The sequence below is a fragment of the Pongo abelii genome, chromosome 23 (assembly GCF_028885655.2).
Source record: "Pongo abelii isolate AG06213 chromosome 23, NHGRI_mPonAbe1-v2.0_pri, whole genome shotgun sequence".
Lineage (NCBI taxonomy): Eukaryota > Metazoa > Chordata > Mammalia > Primates > Hominidae > Pongo > Pongo abelii.
In genome coordinates this window covers 45,851,813-45,867,895 of record NC_085929.1, presented here as the reverse complement: position 1 = coordinate 45,867,895, position 16,083 = coordinate 45,851,813, and the positions used below count along the sequence as shown (strand labels likewise).

At 54.6% G+C, this 16,083-nt stretch overlaps 1 protein-coding gene across 3 annotated transcripts in view; it reads right to left on the bottom strand.

Moving 5' to 3' along the window:
• Positions 1-4,030: 4,030 nt before the first annotated feature.
• SYNGR1 (synaptogyrin 1) overlaps positions 4,031-16,083 on the bottom strand; it is a 34,153-nt gene continuing 22,100 nt past the window's right edge. Inside the window, exons 2-4 of one of the 3 annotated variants that reach the window (XM_024239625.3) lie at positions 15,046-15,283; positions 13,431-13,576; positions 4,031-7,843 (exon numbers count right to left, since the gene is read on the bottom strand). In XM_024239625.3, coding sequence (XP_024095393.1) covers positions 7,688-7,843; positions 13,431-13,576; positions 15,046-15,283 — 540 coding nt within the window. In that variant the 3' untranslated portion in view covers positions 4,031-7,687. 3 annotated transcript variants of the gene reach the window in all.

The window sequence follows — 16,083 nt, the reverse complement described above, 5'->3', positions numbered from 1 at the left end:
CCCAGCTACTCGGGAGGCTGAGGCAGGAGAATGGCGTGAACTGGGAGGCGGAGCTTGCAGTGAGCCGAGATCGCACCACTGCACTCCAGCCTGGGCGACAGAGCAAGACTCCATCTGAAAGAAAAAAAGAAAAGAAGTGAACTAGACAATGCTTTACAAAGTACGTAGCATAGCTCAGGCCCATAGTCAAGTGTAGCTATCTAATTGACAAGGAGACTAAAAGGAGAAGAAAAAAGATTCAGAATAAAATAAAGGGGAGATGGAGAGGGGCCAGAATCAGTGCGCTGAGCAGGACTGCACTCATGGGCATGGGACCCATACAGTCGAACAGCGCCCTGCTCTCAGAATAGGCCTAGCATTTGGTTGAATGCGCTGCATTAATTTCGGTTTGAATTTCACCATCTTGAAATTCTTCATCATTTTATATTTGAACTTGTGTTTTATAAAGGAAGTCCAGTGGGACAAAGAAGCATATGCACCAGCAGGCTCAGACCAGCAAGGATGACAGGCGGTGGGCAGCAGAGTTGCCTAGCAATTGGCCTGGCCACCCTGTGTGCACCCACATGGCTGGACAGTTTGCGACACTGTGGGGCTGTGTGGGGACAGTGGGGGCCAGGATCTGTGCCCAGATTGGTGGCAGCAGCAGAAGAAACTGGTGTGGGTGTAATGGCTCCATGCCATTACAGGCTCCGTGGTAGGAGAAGAGACTCCACGTGAAACAGCCCTTGCCTGTAACATCTGCACAAATATAGCTCACAGCCTAAATGCTGGGACAGGTACTGGCAGCAGTCAGGCAGTAAACCTTGTCAGTAAGTTATTACAACATGGAAACATACACATGGATGTTGCAATAAAGCACGTCAGGGAGCTGTTAGGATTCTTCAAAGAGTTTTAGAATTTTTGGTTTTCGCCCTGGCATCCATGGGGATGCTAGGAAAAAAAAAAAAGAATCTCTGGTTTTGAAAATTGCTGCAGGCCGGGCACAGTGGCTCATGCCTGTAATCCCAGTACTTGGGAGGCTGAGGCACGAGAATTGCTTAAACCTGGGAGGTGGAGGTTGCAGGGAGGCGAGATCATGTCATTTCACTCTAGCCTGGACAACAGAGCAAGATTCAGTCTCAACCAACCAACCAACCAAACAAACAAAAACAAACAAAAAAGCCTGCTGCAATATTGCAAATATCCACAGTCTTAGAAATAAAAATTAAATGTATAGATCATCATATTCTACAGAAAATAATTCTATTTTATGTGCAGCTTACTCTGAAGGCAGTTTTAAAACTAAGCTTTCCTTGTAATCGAAGACCCAGCGATCAAATGCATAAACAGATCATTAAAATTGTATAGAAATCATGAAGTAACTTTCAGTTTCTTGTACAACCTTTACAAGTTATAGAAAATGTCAAAGAAAACATTAAAACATTGTTGTATAAGTTTACATTTAAAATTAAATCAGACACATATGAAACTGATTTATATGAATAGTTAAATCTTTTTTTTTTTTTTTTTAAATGGAGTCTCACTCTGTCGCCCAGGCTGGAGTGCAGTGGCGCAATCTTGGCTCACTGCAACCTCTGCCTCCTGGGTTCAAGCGATTCTCCTGCCTCAGTCTCCTGAGTAGCTGGGATTACAGGTGCGCACCACCATGCCTGGGTAATTTTTGTACTTTTAGTAGACACAGGGTTTCTCCATGTTGGTCAGGCTGGTCTCGATCTCCCGACCTCAGGTGATCCGCCTGCCTTGGCCTCCCAAAGTGCTGAGATTACAGGCGTGAGCCACCATGCCCGGCCTAATTTTAGTATTTTTTTTTTTTTGTAGAGACGGGGTTTCACCATGTTGGCCAGGCTGGTCTCAAACTCCTGACCTCAAGTGATCCTCTTGCCTCCGCCTCCCAAAGTGTTGAGATTATAGGCGTGAGCCACCACGCCCGGCCTCCGTTCGTTTGCAGATCTGTGCCTTCTTCAAATACATCTGGACTTCTCCATTCTCTCACGGTCATGACCTGTCTCTTGACTGCCATCTGCCCAGCAGAGTGGTCTTTTGAGAGCATGCACGGTTGTGGTCACCCACCGTTCATGGCTTTACAGAGGCCTCCAGGCCCTACACTGTGGGATCCATGAGCACCTTCTGGCCTGTCCTTCCTCGTTCTCCTCTCTCTCCCTTCTGTGCATCCACTGCACCTGCCTTCCACCACTTCCAAGCTCTTTCCCAGTCGGGGACCCCTAGTCCTGGGTCCTCCTTGCAGAACTCACCAGCTTGGATAACTCACCAGCCCACCCGCTCACATCCAACCCTTGCTCATGGAGAGCGCTTGAGTCAAGGGTCCACCTGTTCAACCAGTGGTGGTTGATTTAGTCGGGGTGATCTAAATTGCATCGCATATTCTCTCCAACCCACTCCAGCACTTAGCACAATTGATATTTTTGCTTGCATGTTTAGTTAACACCATTTCTCCCACTGTGTGATCATCTCCAAGAGGGCACTGTCTACCTCCTTTGGTGTTGAACTCCTAGCGCCTAGCAAGTTTCTGGTACTTTACAGGCTCTGGGTAAATTTTTTGCCAGCTCAGGGCAACTAAATTTAATTTTTTTTTTTTTGAGACGGAGTCTCACTCTGTCGCCAGGCTGGAGTGCAGTGGTGTGATCTTGGCTCACTGCAACCTCTGCCTCTCGAGTTCAAGTGATTCTCCTGCCTCAGCCTCCAGAGTAGCTGGGACTAGAGGTGCTGGCCACCACACCCAGCTAATTTTTTTTTTTTTTTTTTTTTTTTGAGATGGAGTTTTGCTCTTATTGCCCAGGCCTGGAGTGCAATGGCACGATCGGCTCACCACAACCTCCGCCTCCTGGATTCAAGCAATTCTCCTGGCTCAGCCTCCCAAGTAGCTGGGATCACAGGCGTGTGCCACCACGCCTGGCTAATTTTGTATTTTTAGTAGAGACGAGGTTTCTCAATTTTGGTCAGGCTGGTCTCGAACTCCCGACCTCAGGTGATCTGCCCACCTCAGCCTCCCAAAGTGCTGGGATTACAGGTGTGAGCCACCGCATCCAGCCAGGCCCAGCTAATTTTGTCTTTTTAGCAGAGACGGGGTTTTACCATGTTGGCCAGGATGGTCTCGATCTCTTGACCTCGTGATCCGCCCGCCTAGGCTGCCCAAAGTGCTAGGATTATAGGTGTGAGCCACTGTGACCGGGTTAATTTTTTGTTTTGTTTTGTTTAGACACGGGGTCTCACTATGTTGACCAGGCTGGTCTCGAACTCCTAGGCTCAAGCAATCCTCCCAGCTTGGCCTCCCAAAGTGCTGGGATTACAGGCATGAGCCATGGCACCCAGCTAAAGGCCAGTAAATTTAAAAACCATGTCTTGTAAAACATGTGTACGTAAAAGCATGGAAATGGTCTGGAAGGAATGAGGCCAAGCACCTAATCTTGTTTACTCCTGGTGGTTGGGGAAGGAATCAGGATAGGAAATGGTGATGGGGCATGTATGTGGACATGTGCACATGTAAGCTAAGAGACTCTGGCTTCAACTGTAATGATTTTCCTTTTTTTTTTTTTTTTTTAAGACGGATTTTTGCTCTTGATGCCCAGGCTGGAGTGCAATGGCACGATCTTAGCTCACTGCAACCTCTGCCTCCCGGGTTCAAGTGATTCTCCTGCCTCAGCCTCCCAAGTAGCTGGGATTACAGGCATCCGCCACCACACCCGGCTAATTTTTTTTTTTTTTGTATTTTTGGTAGAGGCAGGTTTTCACCATGTGGGTCAGGCTGGTCTTGAACTCCTAACCTCAGATGATCCACCCACCTTGGCCTCCCAAAGTGTTGGGATTACAGGCATGAGCCACTGCACCCGGCCAATTTTACTTTTTAAAAAGATAATATATTCATAGGTTCATTGTGTAATGAAAAATTAACAAACAATAATAACCAAGTAAGACATGGCCTGTCTAAGGAGACAAACGGGATGGAGCATCCAAGCCAAAGGCAGAATGAAGAACAAAGAAACACGGTGACACGCTTGCAATCGCTGGTGGGTTCTGAGTCTTCACTTTATTACGATGTCACCAGAAGTCACCACCTTCACTTGGTTCACCACAGATGGATGGATGTCATAAAGGAGGGTGCCACAGGGCCACTGGATTCACTCGAGACTTAACCAGGTGGTGGGGGGGCCTAGAGTGGGGGCCCAGGATGGGGACCGCCCTTCACCGCACACACACGCACACACACACACAGATATATTTGTGGAGCCTTATATTATACATCTTATATATAGAAAATATATATATTTATACTATACACAGGCAGTAACGCTGCGGGAGGGGCCGGGGCACCGACAAGGGCTGTGCGCACCAGGACATGGGGAGTGTCAGGTCAAGTGCATCACTGGGAGGCAGCCGGCCCAATCCCTTCTCCCATAAACTCCCAGGAGGGGCATTCCCCCTTTCATGCTCCTTAGAGAATCAAAGGGGTCTTGGGCCAAGGTTAGGGGTCTCCCAGGGCTAACAGGCAGGGGGTCTCAGTTACATGGGGAAATCTGGGATCCCCGAGGCTTTGAAGATCAAGAATCACCAGGGAAGGATGGAGTAGGGAACTAACGTCAGTCCCCTGGGAATTAGCCCCTCAACTGCGACACCCCCAGGTGGATAGGAGCCGTGCAGGCAGGACAGTCTGTGACTGCCCGGGATGAGCCAACTCAGAAGGCAGAAGACCTGACTCCTGAACCTCTCCCTCCGTGCTTGACCTTGGACAAGTCGCTGTCTCCCTACTCCAGACTCTGCCAACTCTAAGCGTCCTTGCGACTCTATGCTTACGTGAAACCTTTTTTCCTGGGCCCTCTCTTGTGCTTGATGGGGAGGAGGGAGCCACCCTGCAGGGTCCAGCTGCAGGAGGGCCCTTCTCCAAGGGAAGCTTTGGGAGCAAGGGAGAAGCAGGGGAGGCCAGCTGGGAGGAAAGGGGATACCAGACAGAGTTGGGCCTGGGGTCCCCCAGGGGCGGTCCTCTGCCAACAGAAGGAGCGAGCTTCCCCATGAACCTCCCAGGGCAGAGTCAGGAGCCCTGGGTCCCATCCAAATCCCACCCTCCATCTCTCACCCTCTCTCATATCCATCCTGGGCAGGCCCCTGCCAGAGCCCAGCCTAATGGGGAAGATCATGCCTGGGAGGGCTTCTGGGCTGAACCTGGGAAGAGTGAGGGATTCTTCGTGAAATGACTCAGCACCCCCCATTCCTGGCAGGAGTCTTGACAACTTTCCCTGCCTAGGGTGGCAGGCAGGGCCTGTCACAAACACCCAAGATGGAGTTAAGCTTACCTGGTACCCTGCCCTCCGGCTGAGGATCACCAGCAGCTGGCTGGTGCCCAAGGAGAAACAGATGGGCAGTACCCTGAGGTCTCCTAGTGCCCATCAGCAGGAGAGGCTTTTGGTGGACAGTGGGTGAGGGTCAGAACATCTCACAGCCTCTTGTGGTGGGCACAGAACTTCACTCTGCCATAAACACTCTTGCACTCACTCACACCCTCACCTTTGGCCTGGTACAGGTTTTACTCTTCAGGCCAACAGATAACCTGCCCTCATGCTGGTCCCATTTGGGCCACCTGGCGGGAGGGATTGTGGACAGAGCCCCTTCCCTGGATTGGAAAATGAAATCAGCAACAACTAGCTGTCACTCAGCTGGCTGGGGTCCTCTCCATCACTGCTGTCCCTTGGGAGGACTTGGACAGACCTGAGTTTAGATCTGTGTTCCACTGCCAACTCGCCTATGCTTGCCGAGCCTCAGTTTCCCTTCTGTTAAATGGGGACAATGGCGCTACTTCTCTGCTTAGGACTTCCTCCTCTTTCCCTTAACTCTGGCCCAGCTTTAGGGCCATCGAAGCAGGGACCACCTATGCCCTTGGTATCCCCAGCACAGGGGCCGGATAACTGCTGAGTGAGTAAGCAGGTGAGGGATCGCCTGCCTCTTAGGATTCTTAGAGGGGGGATGGGGGGATGGTGGTGGAAACACCCAGCACTGGGCCCATCCACCACCTGCTCTGCTCTGCTCCCTGAGGGACGGGCCAGTGGACACTGGGTGGACAGGGGGATGGGCCCCCAGTGCTCTCCCACACCTCCCTGTCCCTTATGGCTCAGTGAAGAGCCCACCTTGTGCAAGAATTGACCTGCCTCCCACTCAGAAGAGATTATGACCTCCTCAGGCCCCATGGCCCTCTTTGGGCCTTTGGGTCACCTGCCACCCTCTCCCCTACAGCCCATGGTCTTCCCTGGGCCTCCCATGCCTCAGGGGCTCTTGCCTATGTCATCCTGGGGGCAGTGTCTCTCCACGGCTACAGCCCAGGAGCTGATTTGGCTGATTCCAAAGCCCTGTCCTTGCTGCTCTGCCTCCCATAGGGAGGCTGGCTCCGTAGTGGGCCTTCTGGAAGGCCAAGGAAACACCTCTCATGCGCTTGGCTGCTGCAGCCCCTGAACCCTGACTGGCCCCAGATGAGAGGAGAGGTGACATAGCGTCCCAGATCAGTTCTGTTTCCTGGGAGGTCACAAGGGCAGGAAATCGAGGCACCTGCTGGGCAGCTGGGGCCAAGAAACCCGGGCATCAGGCCCAGCTTTGCCACTCACTCACCATGACCTCGGGCCAGTCACACACTCATCTGTGCCTTGTTGTCCACCCAGCCCTAGGTAAGGGCTTAGTGAGCCCTCCTAGAGGCAAGGACAGTGATCAGTCCTTTGAGAGACCACAAAGGGGTTTGCTGGAGCCCCCTGGAACAAGCGTCTGTGGGATACGCAGAGCACAGAGCAGCACCTGGGGCGAGCCCTCTTGGAGGAGGCCAAGGGCCAGGGGTAGGACCAGGGGGATGTAGGTGGAGGGACCCGGAGGTGGGGCTGTCCCCAGGGGAGGAGGAACAGCTGGGGCAGAACAGGCCCTTGGCTTGCAGCAGAATCAGGGTGTCTCAAGGGGCTGAGGGCCCCAAGGCCTCCCAGAATGACAGTAACACTGAGCAGGGAAGCCCCAAGCGTGGGGATGGGAGGAGGTGGGTGGCCAGGGAAGAGCACGTGGTCTGCAGTCGGGCAGCCTGGGTTTGGCCCCACCTCTATCACTAGCTGCCTGAGTGACTCTGGGCAAGTAATCGTGACCTCTCCAGACCTGTTTCCTCAACCATAAAATGGAGACAGCCCTGACACTCTTAGCAGGACTGCCAGAGCAGGGTGACAGCCCCCAGTGTCCTGTGGGTGTTCACACTCACCCTATGACCAAGCCACGGTGTAGCCACACTTCCCAGCATTATCTGGGTCTGTCTTTCCCACCATTCTGGCCTCTGGTACCACCAGGGCTTCCTCCACAGCTCATCGCTCCCCTTTCCAGAGGCCATTTCTGCCAATTTCACCACCCATGCCCAGCACAGGCCGGATGCCCAGTAGACGCTCAAGGAATGCTTGATGACACAATGTATGAATGCAAATACCCCTGGCCCCCACCCTCTAGGCCCCTGCGGGGCACATGCCCTGGGATATACTTGCACACACGTAGACAGTCCCCAACACTGGACTGCCCCACCACTGCCCCGAGCTACCCTGGACCTCAGTGGGACAAGGCAGAGGCTGATGAGGCACTGGGCAGGGCAGCCTGGGCGGGAGCAGGGGCTGGGTGTGGAGGGAAGGGACAGATGGGGGAGGGGGCGGGGGCAGGCGGTCACTGTGGCTCAATAGCCCTGCGACTGGTAGCCCTGGGGCTCGGTATCGAAGGTGTTGGCCGGCTGCTGGTAGGTGCCGCCCATACCGGCGGGATCCGGCCCAGTGCTGGGCTCCACGTAGGGCGCGTAAGGCATGCTGGAATCCTGGCTGGGGTCCATGTAGTCCTGGGAGAAGAGGGCTGAGTCGGCGCCTATCTGGTACCGCTGGAAGGCCAGCACAGCCTGGCCCGCCTGGGGACGAACGCCGGCGAGGACAAGGACAGGTGGGAGGGGGTGGTTAGGGGAGAGACAGACAAGAGCACTGGGTTAGTGGCGGTTAATTCACAGGACACAGGCAAGAGAGGGTTAAAGATCCTCAAAGCACCAAACATGAGACCAAGCTTGGCTGTGGAGAAGGAAGGCTGTTCTCACAGCCACCCCCGGAAATGCCCAGAACCATATCATCCAGCCAGAAAGTACTCCAGAAGTCCACTGCCCCTGTCTCCCAATCCCAGATGTCAGTCTGGGCTACCAAAAGTTCTAGATCTCCATTATGGAGCATTAAGATGGCTCAAAGGCTCACAACAGCCTCCTTGAAAAAAGCTTCTCAGCGGGACAAAGGACTGTTGGCATCTCCTAAGAGCCATTCTTTTGTCTCTCTTGCAGCTAGGCATGGCCATGTGACTACGTTTTGGCCAATGGGGTACCCTCATGTTCTTTGTCCCACCCTCTGACCTGATGCCTGGAATGCAGATGTGATGGCTGGAGCTCTAGTTGCCAAAAGGGACCATAAAGACCATGAGCCAAGCCTGTAGGAATGAAAGATGCCTGGGAGCCAGGCACTGCGGCTCATGCCTGTAATCCCACAACTTTGATAGGCCAAGGCGGAAGGATCGCTTGAGGCCAGGAGATCAAGACCAGCCTGGGCTAAAATATGCACCTCTGGCATACTGACTATGTTGAGTTAAAGGCACTTGAAACAGCAGGCACAATAACAATCTGATCTTCTTCTTGAAAGCAGGAGAGGCCAGGCCCGACAACTCATGCCTGCAATCCCAGCACTTTGAGAGGCCAAGGTGGGCAGACTATTTGAGGTCAGGAGTTTGAGACCAGCCTGGCCAACATGGTGAAACCCCATCTCTACTAAAAATAAAAAAATTAGCTGGGCATGGTGGCATCACCTGTAATCCCAGCTACTCGGGAGGTGAGGCATGAGAATCGCTTGAACCAGAGGCAGAGGTTGCAGTGTCCTGAGACAGCACCACTGCACTCCAGCCTGGGCGACAGAGTGAGACTGTCTCAAAAAAAAAAAGGCCAGCTTGGGCAACGTAGCAAGACTCCATCTCTACCAAAAAAAATCCACAAAAAACAAATTAGCCAGGCATAGTGGTGCTGGCCTGTAGTCCCAGCTACTCAGGAGGCTGAGGTGGGAGGATTGCCTGAGCCTATGAGTTCGAAGCTGCAGTGAGCTATGATCCAGCCTGGGCAACAGAGTGAGACCCTGTCTCTAAAAAAAAAAGGAAAGATGCCTGGGTCACTGAAGACCTCTGGAGCCAGTATGCCAGCCCTGGACCACTTCCACAGCCTTGGACTTTGTTGAAATCACTGTTATTTGGGATTTCTGTCACCTGCTGCTGAACCTAATTCTAAGTGAGAAACTGAGTTAAATAGAGTGAAACAAGTTTCAGGATCATCTGACTTGGCAGAGCCCTGACTATTCAATGTGACCGCGCCTAGCCTGAAGCCCCCCCCTTTTTTTTTTTCACAGATCTCAGACTGGGAAAGACTTGTCTACAGCACACATGCATGGTTAGGAAATTACTTTTCAATAAAAGCAATTACATTGTTATTAAGGACAATGACACTGACCACACTGAGCTAAGTCACAGTTTAAGTAAATCAAACTTGTCATTAGAAAAGCAGCTTAGAGGTTTATTGCAAAAGCCTTCTCCAGAAACTTTCCCGTCCCAGGGAATCTGCCTGTGATGGGAATGTGCTGATACTCTCCAGACCCCTGTTTTAGGGCTGGGAAGATTGAGGCCTAGAAAAGGAAGTGCCCGTGGCAGAGTTACTGCTAGAACCCATCCCTAAACATGGGGTCCTACCCCTTCCCAGGTCAGGGCGCCCTCACCTCCTTCCCTTTGATTGGCCCCTGACAAGGCACTAAGTCAACCAACAACCTAAAAGAGCCACTTAGTGAAGAGGTAGAGAGTAAATATACCTAGTGTTTTATTCCACAAAGTTCCAGAAACCCAGTGACTGGGCATTTCCTTTTTTTTTCTTTTTTTCTTTTTTTTCTTCTTTTTTTGAGACAGAGTCTCGCTCTGTCACCCAGGATGGGGTGCAATGGCACAACCTTGGCTCACTGCAACCTCTGCCTCCTGGGTCCAAGTGATTCTCCTACCTCAGCCTCCCAAGTAGCTGGGATTACAGGCACCCACCACCACACCAAGCTAATTTTTGTATTTTTAGTAGAGACGGGGTTTTGCCATGTTGGCCAGGCTGGTCTCGAACTCCTGACCTCAGGTGATCCGCCCGCCTTGGCCACCCAAAGTGCTGGGATCACAGGCATGAGCCACCACGCCCAGCTAGGACATTACCTTTTGATTGTACTCATTGACCAAAGTTCTGAGGGGAAGCACTTTCTGGGAGGTGGGCATTTAAAGCAAAGTGCCAGAGCCTTGGGAAAGACAGACCAGGTCTAAAGAAATTGGGCTAAGGGATAAGGTGTGGCCCTCTGGGGTTTCCCAGTATGTTGGCATGAGGTCCTGGCTGCTGGGGGCTCAGACGCCAGAGCCTGAAGAAGCAGGGGAGGTGAAGAGCCCCCTGAGGGTACACTTGAGCCCTGGCCAGCCCACAGGGACTGACCGAATGAACCTTGAGAGCAATGTCTGTAGACTCGGTTCTCCCCGAGCTCCCTGGCTCTACTATCCAGGCTGGTTTCCTGTACAGAGGCAGAGGGCTGGAGCAGATGACCCCTGCTGATCCTTCTAGGGAGAAGCCTCTGGCTGTAGGCACTCATACTGTGTCTGTGGTCAGCTCTCTGCCCTCACTAAGTCAAAGCTTCATTTGGGCAACCAGTTTAAGGGGCCACAAGACAGGAGCAAAGCAGAGGCCTGGGCCCCCACTGGCCTGGGCAGGGAGGATGGGAGTTCTGCTGAGAGCCCAGGGACCTGGTGGTCCCCTGGCCCCACTTTCTCAGTGTAGGTGCCCTCTCTGCAGCATCTCCAGTGTGCAGCAGGCAGTTTGCGTCTGCACTGGGATGCCTCCAGTGCCAGGAAGCTCACTCTCGGTGTGCTCAGGCCCTTGCAGGGTTGAGGCATTGCTTTGGGGAACTGTCTGTGCTCCACCAGCCTCCTCAACTCCAGCAGAGAGTGGAGGAATGGGTGAGTTCCTGCCCAGGCAGCTGGGGTCCCCAAGGAGGAAACCTGTGTAGAACCAGAGACCAAAATCCTTTGGAGGAACAAGGATTCATCACATGAGAGTTACTCTCAAAGTAGAGATTCTGGAGGTGCCCCTGACTCTCTGGAGAGAAGAATGAATGAATGAATGAATGAATGAATGAATGAATGAATGAACAAAAGAGCTTACATTTATTGAGCATGCTTGTGCTAAGCCCTGTGCTGGCCTTTGTTTCACTGGCACGACAGCCTTGAGAGGTAGGTCCATTATCACCCCTCAGTTCAGGTAAGTGGACTGAGGCTGAGAGAGGTGCACGGGTTTGTCAGGGTCACACAGCACATGAGGACAGAGCCAGACCAAGAGTCCTCTGACATCCTCGGCCAGGATGCTCACCCTGAGGACAGTGAGGTCACTCTTCACACCGCTGTGAAGGGAGAGGCTATTGCTCTGCACCCACAGCTCAGCAACGGGGACCATGAACGCCTCCAGGCAGCCCATGTATGGGGCCACTACCAACCTGGTAACTGTCCACGGATGTCCATTTGGAAGAGATATTGATGTGTTTGTTTTCTCCTCCCCAGCCTGTGGGCTCCTGGAGCCAAGGACCCCACCTAATTCATCACTAGGCACAAAACAGCTGCTCAATAAATGTTTACTGAATGAATGAACGCATGAAGAATCAACAAAGGACGCAGTGAAGGAATGAATGAGTCAGTGGAGAACCTGAATTGGTTCCTCAAGCCAGCCTTCCACTGCCCCGCAAGCCCTGCATCTTGGACATTTCTGGCACTAGGCTGCTCCTGCCACCTCACTGCCAGGGGCGATACAGGGCTGCTGGCCTCTGCAAGCCGGGGAGGCCTACGGCTGTGCCGAGGCGGGGAACAGTGTGCTGTACTCCTCCTGGAAGCTTAGGTCCTTGAATCTCCGCACGGCCAGGGCTGCGGTCAGGCTCTGCCAGGAGAGAGCAGGGGTGAGGCCAGTGGGGAAGAGCTGGAGAGGTGCCAGGAGGGAGGCTGGCTTCAGGGGGCCGGGCAGGCACCTGTTGGTCAGGTACTTCAGACCCATGGCTAGAAATCATCCACTACTCCTCTGTGAGCCCCGCCCCTAAACTCCTCCCTGTAGGCTAGGTGGTCCCCACTCCTGGGGCACCTTCTCTGGACTGAGATCCCCTGGGGTCACCTGGTTCTTCCTACCCAGCCTTGAGGACACCGAGGGCTGGAGCAGCCAAGGCTGGCCCACTAGGGCCTGAACCACGGGTCTCCCCCTCCAAATGCTATCTTCTAATATTGTTGGGGAGATGGGTGTACCCCCCAAAAATGGATATCCAGGGGCCCTCAAAAAGAAAAAAGACATCAACCCGGGGCAAACCCAGGAGGATGGGGGAAACAGGGGTGGCTGGCGGCCTGTATGTAGCCTCAAGAGTCTCCTTGCAGGAGCCTGGGCCCAGAACTGCTGGCCGGCCCAGAGGGGAGGCAACTGTGGCTTATGGGGAGGGCTCTTGGGATTGGGCTATGGAGCTGATGTGACCCTAGATCTCTGCAGAAGGGTGATTAGGAGAGAAGAAACAGAGATGACCCAGAGCAGTGGGAAAGAGGGGCCAGCCGAGCTGTTGTACTGCCTGGCCCTCCAGCCTGCCAGCTCAGGGCCTGCTGGGCCCAGAGACATGCTTTGTTTGACACACACAATATATTGCTTCAACCTGAATAAACTTCCAACATATCAAGATCAGATTTCATGTAGAAATTCAGACTTCTGCCTTCTCTAGGTCCCTATTCCTGCTTGGCAGCCGCGCGGAAGTACCCTCTTAGGACAGGCACGCATGTGTCACCCGGCCTGCTCACGGCTCTCAGGCCCTGCCTGACCCATGCGCATCTGATGTCGACACCTGTCTCCCCCAAATCCTACCCCCTCATTTTACGGATGGGAAGACAGAGGCTAGGAAAATTAGAGGCAGCCCCGATCGGAACCAGGTCTCCTGACTCCTAGGCAGGGCTGCTTCCCAGCCTCAAACCCTGCAAGCCTCACTTTCCTGTCTAGGCCTCTGCTTTCTCATCTGTGAAAGGGGATAATAATCACCATTCACCCAGAGTGGTTTGGCGGGGGTGGTTCGTGACCCCCAGGAAGGCTGCTCTGCACCACAGTGAGGGTCTGCCATCTCCAGGGACCATGCTACCCCCAAGGGCTGTAGCCTCCTTGCTGAGGGAGGCAGCACCACTGTGAGCGCCGCAGAAACAGGCAGGCAGAAGAGGGAGCGAGGGTGGTGTGGGCTCCCAGAGGCAGAGCGGGTCCTAGGCTAGCGAAAGGCCACCCGTCCAGGGGCTCAGTGGGGAAAGGGGGCGAGTGTGGGCTGGTGGGCGGTGGCTGTACTCACCCAGGTGAAGATGGAGAAAAAGGAGAAGGCGATGGCAGCCCGGGCTGCGTCCGTCCCTTCGTTCAGCGGGTTGTCCTTGGGCTTGGAGACCTGCCACTGGTTGGCCAGGTAGCAGAATCCCACGAACCAGAGGAAAGCCCAGAAGGCTGGGGGGTCCCAGGACCGGGCAGAATGGGCAGTGCCACACGTGGGGGAGAGGGTGAGTGGGGAGAAAATGGGGAAGCCGAGGAACAGGGGGACATTCAAGAGTGCATCTCCCATGCTCCCCCACCCCCAAAGAGAGAGGCAAAGGGGGTAGGGGAAGAGAGAGGGGAGCCAAGAGAAGATGCAGGGGGGAGGAGACCACAGACAGGGCAGGGGCAGGGCCAGTCAGAGGAGAGCCACGGGCAGTGAGAGAAGAGGATGGAGGGAGAGACAGAGAGAGAAGGTAATCAACTCAGGCCGCATTTCTGCAGCCTCTGCCAAACCCCCATCTCCAGCCACACCCCTGACATGGGCCCCCCCGGTCCACCCCTGATGCCTGCAGCTCTGCAGGTAGGAAGACCCCAACCCCCAGGCTGCCAGACAAATGAGGTGTGGGGAGGAGGACGAGGCTGGGGCAAGGATGGCAGCTTTGCTGGGTGGGTCTGGGCTTCGACTTCTAACGTGCTGCGACCCCACAGAGCCCCAGGTTTAGCGAGGGGCTCACAGAGAGCCGAGCCTGGGGGCATCAGCAGTGGGAGCCTCATGGCCACACAATCTCCTGTGAGTGCCAAGGTCTCCCCAGAGAAGCCCAGACCTGCTCAGGACAAGGCATGCATCTGCCAAGCAGGTGAGGTGCCCACCTGGGGCCCAGCCCACCTCCCAGAGGCACTGCCAGGGAACCCTGAGGCTCTGCGGAAGTTTGAGAACCATTCATTTAGTTCTAGTTCCTTCTAAAACTAGGCCTCATGACCTGCCTTCAGCCTGGCTTATCCTGAGAGCTCCAGGCTTAGAACTAGGGGTTGGTCCCAGTCCAGGGACCCAAGCCTCGGAACAGCGAGGCTGAAGCCTTGGGTTCGGACCCCTGACTGAGAGCATCCACCAATCAGATTCCTGGAACTCACGGAGCAGAGGTCAGGGTGCCTCTGCCAAAGGCTGCTTCTGAAGGGCAAAGGGCAGCAGGTCAGGTTGGCTCCACAGGTCCAGGCCCTGGTCCTGCCAAGGTCTGGCTGGGAGGCGTGGGGAGGCTGAGGCTCCAGGGCCCCTGCTGTGCACTGGGCACCCAGTCACCGCCTTGCTTAGTCCTCATGAGGCTGCCCCAGGGAGGTGGCACAGAAGAGGCCACTGAAACATGGGCCAACCCATGGGGGCTGGCACATGCCCAGTGCCATCCATGGGTCCCTTAGACTAGAAGGAACTAGAATCCCATCCATGCCCCCCTGCCTGTGGGCAGCATGGGTTATTTTGGGGTCCCAGGCCCTGTCCTGGTCCCATCCTTCCTGCTGCCAGCCATGTGACCCTGAGTCCGTCCCTTCACCCGCCTGCACCTCATTTCCTCATCTGGAAAATGGGAAGAAGGGCGGCAGCCGCCTCCTATGGCCGGGACAATGCTCTGCAGACTCTGTGCAGGGGGTACCCGCTGGGTGGGGCTCACCCGAGACACCGATGTCGGACAGGACGGCTTTCTTGCGGTCCTTGACGCTGCTGATCTGCGGGAAGTACACGTCCAGGGCCAGGTACAGCAGGCAGGTGAGGAAGGCGAGCACGCCCACGGCCACGCCATAGCTGCAGGCGTTGGGGTTGCGGTTGTAGATGCAGAACTCCTCCCCCTCGGAGGCGCTGTTGAGGTAGCCCTCGTTCACGATGGAGCCGAACACCACTATGGAGAACAGCTGTCGGGGGCGGGGCCACACCTTAGACCTGGGCAGACCCCTGCCTCACACCACCCAGGGGACGGGGAGGCTGCCACCCTCGCCTGCTGCCTGGCCCTCCGTGAGCTACAAGACCTGGGTTAAGCAGGCATTTCAGAGGGGGGTCCCCAGAGAGGGAGGGCAACTTGCGTGGGTCACACAGCGCCAGGTGGGGGTCAATCATTCCTTTCTCAGCCACAGGCACTGAGGACTCTCTGACCACAGATGTGGCCCCTTCCAACACCCCTCAGCCAGGTCCTAAAGGTCTTCCTAGGCCCTGACACCAAGATATCCTGGGACTGGACCAACTCTCAAAGAACAAGGAGCCACAGGCCCTCCTAGGCTGTGGACCTGCCCAGCCCCCACCCCCAGGCTGACTCCTCCAGATGCTGGCATGTGCTGGGCCCCATCTTGTGTTCTCCTTCCCTCTGCAGAGCTGTGGGCTGGTCTGGGGTCTCAGGCCCCTACCCAGGCCTGGCAAGTGGATGGAGTAATGAATGAAAAAATAACAGTGGGCTGGGGGTGGTGGCTCACGCCTGTAATCCCAGCACTTTGGGAGGCCAAGGTAGGAGGATCACTTGAGCTCAGCAGTTGGAGACCAGCCTGGGCAACATGGCAAAATCCCGCCTCTACTAAAAAATAAAAAAATTACCCAGGTATGGTGGTGCGTGCCTGTAGTCTCAGGTACCAGGGAAGATGAGGGGGAGGATCTCTTGAGCCCAGGAGGCGGAGGTTGTAGTGAACCGTCATCATGCCACTGCACTCCAGCCTGGGTGACAGAG